Consider the following 15,674-nt stretch of genomic DNA (forward strand, 5'->3'; position numbering starts at 1 on the left):
ACAAACTTTGGAGGAAGCATGGCTGGGATGGGTGCCCTGAAGTGGCAAAGGAATATTCCACACCCCAGAGCATCATGCCCAGGATATAAACTGGGGGAAGTTACCCAGAAGGATGGCCGATCTGGGTTTGGGAATTGGGAGTCTGGCATCTGGCATTGCACATCACTTGTTTTTTGTCTTATTATTATCATTTACCCATACCACTGCATTCTACTTTGCTTCAAGTTATTAAACGGTTTCTATCTCAGCAAACAAGTTTAACTTTGATTCTCCTCCCAATTCCACTGGCGTTGGGGGAGGTAAAAGGAGGGGCTGACCAAGCAGCTGCTTGGTGCTTAATTTCTAGTTGGGCTTAAAGCCACTCCAACATGTTAGCAATTATTTGAACTCCCCAGAAGCTGTTAAAGATGCAGTTAATTCAGAAGCACACTCTATTTGTCCTCAGCACCTAAAGAGCAAAGATCAACCACTGATTATACCACTAAAACTAGAGAAATACAAATACTTCATCTGGCTAGAAAAATTACAATCTTTCTTTTATTCCTAACGTAACCTTCAACGGAGCACAAAATTAAACTTTAAAGGTAGTGACTGAATGGCCTCTCCCTAAATATGAGACTCTTCATTAAATTTTTCAAGTCCAGTAGTACATGTTGAACCTAATTAGAAATGTAATGCTTTATAATAACAATAATGCAAGATGGATCTTGGCCTCCCTGTGTAGGAAAAAATGTTCAGAGTTGTTTAGTATAAGATGCTGGCATAATACAATAATGGGCAAGCTCTACTGATCTGGTAATTAGTCTTATTTTCATATCTGAAAAAAATAATTAATTTTCGTATCCAAAACTGAAGGTGCCACCTAAGAAAGCATAACAGAGACAGCAAGTTGGACTTTAAACACAAGGTTGAAGTTAAGGAAGATGAAATAAAATAAAATGCCTTCGTGCTAAACATTTGAAGAATAGTATTTCCATTCCCTACTAAAATCATTCTGAAAACAAGCACACTCTACCAAACACAATCCTGAAACAATTTCAGATATTCAAAAATCACTGTACAGCCATCTTCATTATCAGCTGACAGAAACAGGAAAGAGAATACACCAACTTTGTGATCACCTGTGATGAGGGTAAAAGAAAAAAAATTGTATTCATTTCTAAAATATTGACATTAAAAGGCTGTATATACACATATATATACATATATATACATATATATGAGCTATCTTGGTCAGACCAAGGTTCACGGTCCTGTTTCTGACAACTGGTAGATTGTGTAGGGAAACAGTAACAAAACAGAGTGGTGGCTATAGAATGATGCTCGCCCAGCTTCAACAGACAGTAACTTTGGAACCTTGCAAAGCCACAGTTTATATAACTAGACAAGCATGTACAATAGTTCAAGGCACCAATCCCACCTTAATATCATCAAATGGTTTTTTTGACTGCATTTATACTTCTCTCCTTGATAGTATTCTGTGGCAATGACTTCAACAATATAATTGGGACATATATGAAATAATTCTGACTCTTTCAGTAGAGATCTCCTGCCTGATAATTTAAACTTGATGCCCCTTAGGTTCTCTATTATGAAAAAAGCAAAATCCCATTCCCTATTCATCTTCTCTTCACCTTTCATGATTTTATAGATTTGTCATATTCCTTCCTCAGTCATCTATTTTCCAAGCTGAAGAATCTTTGTTTAATCTTTCTTTGTCTGAAAAGCATTTCATGCCTGTGATCATCCTTGTAACCCTCCTCTGTATTTCTTTTTAATTCTTCATATCCTTTTTGATATGGTGTCCAGACTTCATGCAGTGTTTAACATGAGGGCCCACATAATGAGTGGAATGACGATGTTTTTCTGTTTTGTTCTCGATGCCTCATAATTCCTAACATCCTATGTGCTCTGAGCATTTTTGACTGCCATTGAGTACTCACTGATGTTCTCAGAGAACTACTCAATAACTCCAAGCTCTTTCCTGAGTTGTAATAGCTCATTTAGAGTGTGAATTTACATTTACAGAGTGAATTATCTTCCTCATAATTTCGTATTTATCAGAATTGAATCTCCTGTCATTTAATCATACCGTTATTAAGCATCAATTAATAATTTCCCAAGTCATCATAATCAACTACAGGTTTAACTGTCCTAAATAATTAAAAAAAATAAAAACAGAAAAGTTTTTTAGCTTGTATTTATTATTTTTTTCCTTTGGCTTACAACTATGTCAGGCCTTAATAACATTTCACTGGTAACAGTTTATTTCAGCTGTAAAATATGAACACCTTTCTCCCCTTTTAATCAATTAACTCTTAAGGGGCCTCCCTTCCGCTGTGCTTTTTAAAAGAATTTAATTTTCTTCACAGACCATTGGAAATAACTGTATTCTTTCACTGACAAGATTTTTCTTCTTCCTGTGATCTCTGACTCCTGCAATGAATTCTGTAATTTTTTTTAAAGCAGTTGGTACTAATTTCCTCAATGTTGTTGTTATTATTATTATTATTATTATTATTATTATTATTACTATTGTTGTTGTTGTTATATTTCAGCAGTAAGTTAAATACAAATCGGTTGTTCTGCAGCTTCATGTTTGACTTCTCATAGAACCCTAGGTTTAAAAAAATCTCATCCTGGGATTTGTTTACTGTACAACATATTAACTAGTCCTAAGGTCTCTTCTATTGATACGACAAATTTAAGACAGTTGCTCAGAATTATGTACTGATTAGAAAATAAAAAGCTAAGTGTGTAGAAATTAAAGTTAAATTAAAGTTAAGTGTGTGGACAAGTAGTATTGGAAATAATAACATTAGTTTTTCTTATTTGACCTCAATCTTCATTTTAGCTGCAGTTCATCTACTGGCCTTATCAGCTGTCTTTTATTATTAGCCTTTACAACTCTAACAAGCTCCTCAAATTTGTTTTTTGTGAACTTCCTGTGATTTTATACGTAACTTGCCAGCATTTATACTCTCTTCTATTCTCATCCTAAAAGCTGTTCTATTACTTTTATTAGTCTCCTTTACTACTGTAAACTTGTGTCCTTACTTGGGAGTTTGTCAGTGGTGATTTAAACTAACTTTTATTAGTTTTTGGAGTTCTAATATATTGTTTCAATTTTTCACTTTTGTATATGCCTTCATAACCTATTTTTGACTGTGGTGAGGGCTGGCTACATATAACAGCCATTCCTGAAGAACAGCATTCATACTTCATATGAATTTTTCCACACAATTAGACACCTGCATATTCTGTGCTTTCTCACTTTGCTCCAAAATGCAAATAAATTATGATATTTCACAGAACCTGGAAGTAATATACTTGAGAATAGCTTAAATGTATTACTGAACAACTGTATCCATGTTCACTACACAATTTCTAAATACAAGTAAACAGATTAAGCCAAAAATGGGAACTACCCAGGGCCATTCCTGTTCCAAGCAACGAAACCCAAACCTTAGCGCAAGGCAGATGAATCACCACAGGTGTGAAATAGGTGGTGGAGGTGCTGTAATACTCATCTCAGGTTTCTTCATTGACATGTTTTGGAGCTAATTGATCAGCCCTAGCACCACACTACATATATGCATATTCTTCATACTCTTCTGTAGGAACCAAAAAAAGTCCTATAGCCTTAAAATCTGGGCATTTCCATGTTTATAAAAGACAGCTTCATGGTTTCACAAAGTGTGACACGGCTTGAGAAGTCTTTTGATACATTATCTTCCTGGAAGTACTTCTTGGACCAAAAGTGCACCAATAAAATTAGCCAAAAAGCTGGAGATCATAACCAGCACTACACCAGACTGTCATGATTAACCTAATCCTATGCCTGTCTACACAGAACAACCTGAAGTTGAAGAAATGCTTTCTTAGTCTTGGTTCTCACGGCACTGATGCAAGCACCAGGCTGCGAGTATTGCCCTTTGACTTCTCTGTGAACCTCATAGCTCAGCTGCTTCTGCCATGACCATGAGACACTGAAAAAGCCCTTCCAGGAAACTGTAAGCAGTTTGGGTAGGTCATCAAAACATTCTCTAAGCAGCACTCAGGGAATGGAAATGGGAATGGGAATAGTGAAATGTTACAGAAATGCCAAGGCTAAAGACCTTTCCTGTCCATAGTGTAAACCAGTTTTCCTTGACTCAAAACGAAGGTTTGTCTGAGAACGACAGCAATTCAAAATATTTCAAAGAGCATAGGAATCCTTATAATGATGGAAAATCTACACAGTGCTGTCATACTCCAGTCTCCCCTGCACTCTCTAGTATAAAAATACCTGACCATCATCATATCACATCACATGTACTTATAAACACTTTGATATGTGGGGGAGAGTACGTCATCTTTTCTAAGAGTTGATCAAATATTTTCACTAAGAAACATAAGCATTTTATATTACATACATATTGCAAATTTCTGAAAAAACATTTTTTAAAAAATGACTTGGAGTAGTTTACTGATATGCAATATGAGTGCAGTCCACTGCCTGCAGAAACATTTCTGTTCCTTACATCCACCTGTAGGCAACTGAAAATATCCACAAATACTTCTCAGAAAGCTTATGGTGCTCCTATTAAAAGAACCACATTTCAAAAATTCTATTAAGGTAAGGAAGGCTCAGTTGGAGAAATCAAATATATGAGAAGTGAGGTGGAACCACATCTCCAGATGCATACACATGCAAAATGAGAAGGCACTGTCCTAAGACAATGCACTGCACAGAGTCCTGGCACACCTTGTCTTTATCTGAATACCAGATCACAGGCTATGCTGGGTACAGATTCAAAAAAAACCAATGCCCTTGGAAAAATAAATTATACTTACTGGAAGAGTCACTTTCTTCAAGCGACATTCATTCTGCAGTAGTTCATAGATGTATTTAGTAATGATCTGGAAGAAAAGAAAAGAAAAAAGTGGACACCAGATACCAAAACACTTACAATAATGACATATGCAGGCAGACAAAGGCTAATTGGTTAAACTTCTAAGCACTTGTATATGTTTTGCCACCTTCCTGAATCCTTTACTATATAACTGATTATAGAACTTGAAGCTTTAGACACAAACTTCTTTCTCTTCCACAGAAAAGACTTCTTGCCAGTACAATGGATCAGTAACTGTACCTGTGAATTCATCATGCACTGCTGTGTGAATAACGAGGTGAATAACAACCTCAAAACTAAGATTTATAACCAGTTAATATATATACTCGGCAGGATAAAAGAAAGGCTCTCTTTGTAAAGAAATACTTTTAAAGTACTTTGTCTATTAGCGTATTTTTGGAATCCTCTCCCCTCCAGGTTCACTTCATGATTTACATGGAGGACAGATCCACCCTCAGCTAAGGGTGTAGCCAAAATCAGCTAAGTTTCCTTGCCCTTTCTACTCACTGAACAGGGGAGGTATGGGCCAAAGATTGCCAAGTAAAAGAAAACCCCATATGGTTGCCCACCATGGGGGAGTTTATGTCTTTTTTCTCCATGTAGGAATAAAACTGAAATTTCAGTCCTGAAACCAAAGGTATCACTTCAGAAAGCAACAAAATGAAGAAAGAAAATAAACCAAACAGAATGTCAAAAAAATCCCACAAACAAACAAAAAAAATCTCAAAACAAACAAAAACAACATCAAAAACCAAAACCACAAAACCAAAACACGCCAAAACCCACCAGAAAACAAAACAAAAAGACAAAACCCACAAAAATCAACCTTGTTGTGATAAAAACCTGCCTTCTCAAATGTAATAAAGTTGTTCACATTCCAAAGCCTTTCCTACTCTCTAAGGATTTTTTTTTTTTCCTACCCTTACACATTCTAAGAAAAATGGGGATGCAGATGTAAGAACTTTCTAATTGTAATTAATTTGAGAATTAAACTGAGGAACAAACAGACACTTTGCCCATTTGAGGTTGTAAAAATGGTTTGGAAGTTCCTGCCTGGATTTCAAGGGCTACAAGAGTTAGGAAAAATTAAGAGTCTGAAATGCTTTAAGGCTCAGGGAATAGCATTTTAATTCCAGACAGGACAAGATCTATGTCTCAAAATATTAATCCAAGAATATCTGAGTACAAACCTAGATGGTATTCTTTAGATCAACAGCTCAAGGCCACAATTACATTTATCTGAACCCACAGTATATTAAGGCCCAATAGAAATATTGCTATAAAAAAGGTCTCAAGTGATGGTATCTTAACTACACATTATGATCCAAGCAAGTAGGAGCCAGGGTGTCATAAAGTTCAAATTTAATTTTCCAAATTAAAAATTACAAAATTACAAAAAGAAGTTTCAATGAAGTCCTAAAGTTTTTTATTATGCAAATGAGAGGAATCACAATATGCAAATGTTTGGAACGCATATGAACAAACTAGAGGTACTGATGCAAGCTAATTAAAAATGCTGATATATGGCCTTCCTTTCCTTTCACTAAAAGCCCAAATCTTTATTAGGATTATAAGAATTCTTTCCAATCCTGCTCAAATACATTTATTGATAGAATTATGTTCAAAAAACTTTATGGTTTACAGAAAAGTGGTCTTTTTGAACATTATTATCTACACAGAAACTGTATTTGGAGAAGGAATTCAGCTGTGAGCAATGAGTTGATTTAAGACATGTTTATCCCCAAAGCAGTATGCTAGGAACATGCATAGAGTATAATTTTACCTTCAGGGACAAACTTTTTATGGTTCACCGAAATCGACTGCAGTGTAACGCCAACAAGTGAAGTAGTTAAATTCCTGCAGTATTAAAGTGAGTATAATGATAATGTGGCCTTCAACATAGAAATTTTGTTTTTAACTCTCAATTCAGGCACCTACTCACTGTTAAAATCACTAAAAGAACACTTGGAAGTGAGAAAAGCTGCTACACAGTAGGTGTATTTTAGACACCACTTGCGAAAGTCTACCCTTTTTGCAGCTGTTTGTATCTATTTCTTCTATTCTTTCTCATTTATTTAGACTGTGCGTCTTCAGAGCAGAAATAAACCTTTACTCATTTTTTCCACAGCCTGTCTCAATGGGGTCTCATTCTAACTGACTTTTTATGCACTACATCAATATAATAAAGAACAATACAGCCTTAAAAATGGGAGTGTTGAATCAGTGGAAGAATCTGGTGTGGCAAAGACTTACCTAACAAATGCTTTTAATAAAAGCAAGCATAAAGAAAGATAAGAGCAGGTGGAGGCTCACATGCAAAGTCTGATATTATCATCCTCAGACAGCTCAGCACCTGGATGGTCTGCACTGCCCAGAGAGATTTCAGGAAAAAATGAAAATGTCATTGAAAAAACCCTCAAAAGAAACAACCCATAAAACTGCCCCAGTCTACGCACGTGTGTGTGTGTGTGCATGTGTGTGTGTGTGTGGGCACATATATGTAGCCACAGAAGGGGTTCAGGGTTTTGTTGCAGTAGATCAACATGTTTAGGGATATCCTAGCAATGTCTGGCACACTATCAATTTTAAATTATGGAAACTGGTACACAAAACTTCTTGAAGTGACCACAATTTTCTTGATTTGAAAACATCACTAATGGTCAGACTTCCTGTACTTACCATAGATGTGTCTGGAAGCCTTGACAAAATTCTGTTCTGCCGAGGAAAATCTAACAAAATTCTGTTCTATCTAGGAATTTGGCAGCAAGTACTGAAAATGCTGTACATCCAACACTGTCTTTGGATTTTTATGCTTTTCATGATTTTTTCTGATTTTATGGTTGAGAAAATTTAACAATGACTAACTAAAAAATTATTAAAATATTTTTCCAATAGGAAGTAATATTGTTATATTGCAATATTGCAACATTGTGTAATATTGTTTATATAGAAGTAGTTAGACTTACTATTTCAAATCTATACAATTTATAAAGCCACAACTTCTTGAAGCAGCAATATTATCTTGTGCATGCTGGTGTTCCGTATTTAAGATCTGAAAACTACTGCAGAAACTATTGCAGAATGTTGAGAAATGTCTTGTGACTTCTTGCTCAAGAAGGTGGTTCTGGTTACACCCTACAAACTCTCCTGGACCTGTCAGTCAGCCACATAGCTGCTCATTGCTGCAGCTATATAGTGACAGAGGCTGATCAATTCAAAACTGCATCAATAAATCATCTGAACCATAAAGCAACAAATAGTTCAGATCCAGATGTTTTCATTGGAAACTTTAACACTTACTAGAGAGCCCTATTCATGCTACTCATGTTAATCTGGGATAGCTACACTTTTCAAAGGCTCTTGAAACTGGTTAAGACAAATATCTGAAGTCAAAACTATCAAGGTGTTCTTACTGACTGTTGAGAGAACTGGAGGAAGAAAAAAAAACCAAAACACAAATACCAAAAATTCCATGCCTCTCATGACCAATTCTGACAGCAAGGGAAAAATCCTTTCCAGCCATGGAAAGCCTAACACTTCAACTGCCAAAAAAACTGTATGATAGAGGAAACTTTTTTTCCCAGAACAAAGAGATCTTCTCTGGAAGGAAACTACATTGCTTATACTTTAAATTACTCTTGTTGAGCAAAGGAACCCATGTTCTGCTTTTCCTAAACCTGAGGAACTTCTACCCCAAATGAAATCACAGCTATACTATTTTGTTACACCAAAAAATTCCCATAATGAAGGCAAGCTGATGAGAGTGGGGACCACAGCTCAGTAGAACACATCCTGAGCAGTAAAACCAAGTAGATTATCCTGGGCATATGAAAAGCACAAGTATCTAATCTCTGCTATCATTTCTTTGTTATAGTTTGCCTTCATCTGAAGCGGACAAGGTTGGCAGCCTTAACACATATGGTTCAGGAGTGGAACCAAACTTCAGCGCTCACAACTGCCTTTCTGAGGAGCTTAAAATAAGTCAGTCTTGATTTCTGTTGGATATAACAAAGAATCCCTTCAGAACTACCTTTTCAAAGCAGTAGTGGTCTCAAATATGTAATCTGCAAAATTCAATAGCCTTATGGATAATTGGGGGATAGACCTATGTTGCGACCTTCATATGGATCCAGAAAACAGGCTATTTTAATCACAAAGAAATTAATTTGGATAGACAGCAAAAAGATCAGAGAGAAGCACATTATCTTATGACAGACCTGAGGTTTTACCCTTGCATTGTGAAATATTCTGCACAATGATAGCAAGACTATAATGCTGCATATACTGTGCAGAGGAAAACTGAAACTCCAGGTGGAAACCTAGCTCTGGTACACACAAGTGTATTACACATTAATCGGTAAAGTCCCAGCTTCCTACAACACGTTTAAGACTACGGTTCATATAGACTATTTTCTTACAGATTGTTTCCAATTACCAAAAAGCATTGAAAAATTTTGCTATCAGTCTAATTTGCAAAATCTTTGCAATACAGCATTCTGATACATGATCAAAAGATCAATAGCTGTATAGAACTATGTGAAAAGAGAAATTATAAAAACCAGTGACATCATATTTAAAGTTACAGAGATTATGAAGGTACTGAAGTCTAAATACTATTGCAAGTGAAGACAAATACCAAAGAGATACTTGAATTCACTAAGTATTGGAGGTCTTTAAACAGAGTCTGGAAAAGAGCATTGAAAATAAATTCCCAGAAAGCAAGGAGGTAATTCCAAAAATAATTCAGTTTAAAATAATGACCCCTCAATTTTCAGTCAGTAATACACTTTAAAAAGCCTTGTACCACATTCTAAAAACATCAAGAAAACCAGCAGAGCATACATGAGGAAGGACAGAATTGCAGCTGACCCACTAGTGAACTTCACCGTACAGAGATTGCCAGGTATACAGACAACAAATCACAACTCAATGATTTGATTAATAACACCTACATCTTAATCAAGAGGAGCTGCTTCAGCACCTACCGCACCAAAAACACATGTTATGACTCAGTGAAGTGCGCTGAGCCTCGCCCATCAAGTCCCCCTCCCATGCTGTGCTTTACAACCCAAGTCCTCTAAACTCTTTTCTTCTCTTCCCCAGGAATGTGCTCCCACTTTCTAAATCAACCATGGTTACCCACCAGAAAATTACATATACAAATAGAAAAACAAGCCTGCTGTAGAGGGAAAGTAAGAAAAAAAGTAAATTACTCAAACTTGCAAAATATTTTCTCGAGTGAATTCTCAGCTAAAAACATACTAAAAAATCAGCATAAGCCTGTGTGATTTGTGGCCTTTCCCTTCTAACCTGGCATCTATCAGGTGTCACTGGAAATCATTACCATGCAATCAACAGTCATGCATTCACAACAGATGTGAGGAACCCTTAGGCTAGTGCAAACCATGAAGTCTCTTTAGAAGACAATCAAATGCCACATGTCCCCCTCTTTCCCTCATGAGGGATATGTGCATCCCTCATGACCCAAACACCAACAATACTGTCAAATGGCCGGTGAATGGTTAACACAAGATAAAGAATAAAGCACACGTGACATAACAAAGGATAAGGTGCATGAGATTGGTTGATATTGCAACCACTCCCATGACAGAGAACAGATTACAAGACCTAGGAGAAATTATGAGGAAGCACAAGCTGTTAACCCAAGTTGTCCACTCCATTGTCTATTCCTACATACTTGTAGAAGATTTTGGGGGAAAAAAGGAAACGGTCAGAACTACAGATTAAATATATCCTTCTGGTGTACCAAATCCACCTAGATGGATCTGAGATTTCCCACATTATATTCCTCATTTATAGATATTCAAAACAGAAACAGAAAGCCATCATCACTATTAATACTCTTGCTACCATTTTTCACTGCTCCAAGGATTAAATATGAACAGAGACAGAACTACTCTCTCAAAGTTAAGAATGGCTACTTTCCATCATGGGTGAGATGTGTTGGCAACATTACTTGTGGATAGGGGCTTCTGCTTCCAAAGATGCCATCTTGTGAAAAAAACCCACTAATTAAACACTGTCAGATCACTTCTCAATAATTTTTAAAGAGAGTTCTCAAATTAAATGAGGGTGAAGAGAGTAAGAGAATCTAGTGGCATTAATTTTCATTGCAGGTTTTTATGAATGATCAGATTTTTCAGAATAAGAGCTAGTATGTTTAAAATTAGGGAGACTTTAGCTAATAAAACTGCAATGGTGTTTTCCTTCTTGAATGATTTCTAGGATTTTCCCACGTAATATAATAAAAGGAGTTAGTACATTATTAGTGTCATTAGTAGTTTATTATTCCTCCAATAACATTCTGAGTTATCTATAGTTTAACCTCAGTTTAATCTCCTACATGAACACACATTACAGAAAAAAAGGAAAGATAGAATCAAAATTATTAGTGATATTTTTACTTTAGAAATCACTGAAGTCTGACCATCTCTACTCTCTACAGTATGTCACTCAGCCATAACTTCCTTTACTTGAACTGAAGAAAAATCAAGGGTTTGTTTTCTTTAGAGATGCAAAACTAATGTGACCTTAGGTTTATTTATCAACTCTCATCCTGTGACAGAGCTGCAGTTAAAATGTGTAACAACTGAACATTACCAGTTCTCCTGAGAAATCCTAGCATGGACATACAAAAATCAGCTTTAATTATTCTTTTTTTTTTGTGAAGTCGTGTCTCTGACTAACTTCATACAGTACACCAAGTGATTCAACCATCAGCTCCTCAGACCTCTGAAACTATTTTATCTATTAACTTAGACATGACACAACAAGTGTCTCGAATTTAAGTTTCTCAAAAATGGACCTTCCATGGGCATAAAAAGGATACTATTTTCAAATAATTAATATTCAACACAAGAGATTAGACTCCTCAGCGCTACTAGCATTTTCTAGTAACTTCAAGTCAGAGTACACAGGTTGAAGGTTTTGTAACTTATCTTAAAAACAAACAAGTATCAAACACTAGAAGCAATGTCATGACAAATAATGGATTTTGTTATTTTATAAAATTTGTCTTCTCATCGGTAACAGCCACTTCAATGCAAGAAGAGAAAACAAGCACGAGAGAAACAATCCCTATAACATATAGTAGTCTACCCACAATGTAATTTCCTTTTCAGTGTAAGAGTAATAATGTTCAGTGAAACAAATGCAAAAGGAACTCCAACTGACTGCCCTACAGCAAATCTCAAGTGGTGGGACTGACTTGAGGCTTGCTACTATGGCTGCCATAGCCTTGATTGAATGAGCTTAGTTTTGACCCTGAGGTGACAAACCTGCCAATACATACTAATGAGAGATGCAACAAACTTTTTGACATACTGTTCTTAGATAGACTTACCTAAGATCTGGGACAAGCAAAAAAAAAAAAAACCCCAAAAAACCAAAGGAAAAAAAAACCCTCACCATCACCATTCTAGAACAAAAGATCCTAAAAGCCGAATGGACTTTCTAAAGCCTCAGTTCATTGTAGGCAAAAAAAGAGAGGAAAAAAAAAACCAAAAAACAACAACAGAGAGACAGAAACAAATTCAATGGCATTTTAAAAATCCACAAAGACCTCACTTGGATTATAGTGTGGGAGAACAATTTATTAAGATGGAACTGACATTATCTCTATGTGGTTTCTTGTATTTTCCACTGAAAGTAATTCAATTCAACCTTCATACACACTTGTGATATTCTGTATTTTGAGTTGACTGATCACAACTAAGAACTCAAGGTCTTTCGAGAGAATTAAAAGAAAGACAACAGGGACTTGTCATGAATATAGGACATACTGTTGATGTGATTTGACCCACTGTTTTGTTACATGGTCCTTGCTGACACCTGTTGGTTTATTTTTTGTTTTCCATTTTTTTTCCTTTTTAAAAGAAGCATCTCTAATTGTAGAAACCACTTGACAATGATTTGGCTTTAGACATTACTTAATTGCTAAGTCCGTCTTATGGAAATCCTCTGAGTTTTTTTAAAGACAGATACATATGCATACATATGTATCAATACTAAGCAGATTATTCAATCAAGCACCTTACACTACAAGCAATTAAACATCAGCAGAAAGTAAGACCCCTGTCCCAAGCTGAGACAAGAAACACAATGATTTAAAGTTTGCAAAAGAAAGCAGAAAACTAAAAAAAGCTCAGAAGTTTAACAGTGGAACAAACTGACATACCAAATTAACATAGTTAAAGCACACCAGCTATTTTGTAGTCACAGACAAAAAAGTCAGTGATGTCATGCATCATCTAATTCTGTTATCTTTCATTGCTCAGAAGAAATGACCAGATAAATATTCACAGATGGACTGAAGGATTAATTTTATGTAAATCCAGAGCAGAACTCTAATAACACTTTCTTTTCATAGCAAGATGTCTTCACCATTTTGCCTCTGTGCTCCAGAACACGAGTAGGTAAAAATTCCAACACATAGGGACAGCCTGCTCCTGTGCATTCAATATTTATTTCCTGAAATATGTCCCCCTTCCTGGACCACTTTGGTTTTAAGGGCTGCTTTACGGGAACTTTCTGAATCAGTCCCATGAATAGGACAAAGTCTGTCCTCTGGAAATACAGTACAGAAATTTTGTTGACACCCCTTCTTACTTCACCCAGGAAAACTTTTACCATTTCATGGTTGCCACTCCCAAGATGGGCGTTCTGACCACCACGTCTCCCATCAGGTCCTCTCTGTTTGCAAAGAGCAGGTCTAGCAGAGCCCGATCCTGGCAGATTTGCTCACCAGCTGTGACAAAAAGTTCTTCTCCATATACACCAAGAACCTCTTAGACTGCCTCTTTTCCACAATGTTGAGTTCCCAACAGATATCTGGCAGGTTAAATCTCCTATAAGAACAAGGGTTGGCAATCTTGAAACATCCTCCAGCTGCCTATACAATAATTCATCCATCTCTTCATCCTGGTTGGTTGGTCTGGGGGAGACCGTCAGCCTTGTTGGCCTTTCCCTGATTCTTACCCATGACACGTGATCTTGCTGACATTAATCTCGAGTACCACAATGCCCAGAGCCTCCCTAACATACAGAGACACCCCTCCACCACTTCTCCCTCTGCTGTCTCTTGTGCAGAGCGTGTAGCCATCCACTGCAGTGCTCCAGTCCTGTGAACCATCCCAGCAGGTTTATGTGATGGTGACTATATAATTGCTTTCCTGCTATACCATGTCTTCCAGCGCTTTGTTTGTTACCCACACTACGTGCACAGTGTACATGCACTTCAGCTGGGCTGCTGTTTTCACCCCTGACTCTGGCTTACCACCCTTGGGCTCGTCTCTGGAGTACCTTGTTTCATCCTCTTCCCCCTTCAAACCTAATTTAAAGCCCTCTCAATCAGCCCTGCCGACTCATAGGCTAGAATCCTTTTGCCCTTGTTAGACAGATGGAGCCCATCTGTCTCAAGCAGGCCTCCTACTGTAAAAAATTGTCCATCATAAAAACACCTGAATTCTTCTATTGGCACCAGCCATCAAGCCATTCATTGATAATATGGGTTTTCCTATTCCTTTTATCATTCATCCCTGCTCCTGAAGGAACTGAGCAGAACCATACCATGTTCCTGTCCCAATCAATCCAGAGCCCTGATATCCTTTCAAATGACTCTGGTATTCTTCTTGTCAACCTCATCACTGCCAACCTGGACAAGCAAGCAGTGGGTAATAATCAGAGGTCTGAATTAGTTCAGGGAGTCTCCTGGTGATATCCCATACCTGCGCCCCAGAAAGGCAGTAGACTTCCCTGTATGATGCGTCTGGTTGACATACAGAACCCTCAGTTCCCCTTCAGAAGGGAGTGACCTACTACAACTACCCTTCTTTTATTCTTAATTTCCTGAGGTTGTGATTTGTCTGACAGATGAAGTGCACCTGGGAGACTCTCCAGACAGATTTTTTTTGTTTACCATCATCTGCCTGAGCCTCTGGACCCAGAGCCTCATACCTGTTTTGTAAGGGCTCCTGGGAAGATGATGGGGGTCAGGAGGGAATTTCGCTACCTCTCTGAGTAGGTACTCATTTCCATTGCCCCCATCTGCTAGATCTCCTCCTTCTGCCTGATGGTAAGAGGGACAGGGCTCCTCTGACTCCTGCAAAGCTTCTCTCAGGGTTGCAAGGCTATAGCTACACCTGCCAATGTCTCTTTAGCTCTTCCTAATACTCCTTAGCCATTCCACTTCTTGCTTAAGCCCTGCCACCAGACAGAGCAGATCATTCCCCTGCTCAAACCACTCACAGGTGCCTTCTGCACTGTCCTCAGGTACTGCCCCTAGGCTCAGACACTCCCTGCAGTCAAGGGTATGGACAGCTGTGTCTTTCTTGGAGGGTTCTGTTCAGCTTAGCACACTTTTGCTGCCAGCAGCAGCAATGGTTTTTGACCATTTCTAAACCATTGTTTGGTGGGGGGAAAAAAAAGGCATACCACAACCACCCATGAGACACAACTCAGCACTTAGAGTGCTGCACCCATCGTCCTACTCCTGCTCCTGGGAACCACCCACAAACTGCTGTGCCACGCCTCCACTGATATGCCATGCTCATATGTCCGCTCCCCTTCTAAACTGCCTCCAAATGGCCTGGAGATCACCCCTTGCTCGACTGAATGCTTCTTTTAATATCAGCCAAACAATCTTGTTTTAGCTGTAGAGAAGTGAGTATTATAGTTTCTTCTGCTATTTCTGCTGCTGGCAAATGTGCCTTATTTTTTCAACATAGTATTCTTAAAATTTTAACATGTAATGCAGAATCA

At 37.6% G+C, this 15,674-nt stretch overlaps 1 protein-coding gene across 8 annotated transcripts in view; it reads right to left on the reverse strand.

The window, feature by feature from the left end:
* Window positions 1-15,674, reverse strand: part of FAM172A (family with sequence similarity 172 member A) — a 298,225-nt gene that overhangs the window by 216,633 nt on the left and 65,918 nt on the right. For all 8 annotated transcript variants that reach the window (XM_033084694.1, XM_033084695.1, XM_033084699.1 and 5 more), the window contains exon 5: window positions 4,837-4,902. In XM_033084694.1, the coding sequence (XP_032940585.1) occupies window positions 4,837-4,902 (66 nt within the window). The remainder of the gene's footprint in view (window positions 1-4,836; window positions 4,903-15,674) is intronic.

The sequence above is a fragment of the Catharus ustulatus genome, chromosome Z, assembly GCF_009819885.2.
Source record: "Catharus ustulatus isolate bCatUst1 chromosome Z, bCatUst1.pri.v2, whole genome shotgun sequence".
NCBI classification, from domain to species: Eukaryota; Metazoa; Chordata; class Aves; order Passeriformes; family Turdidae; genus Catharus; species Catharus ustulatus.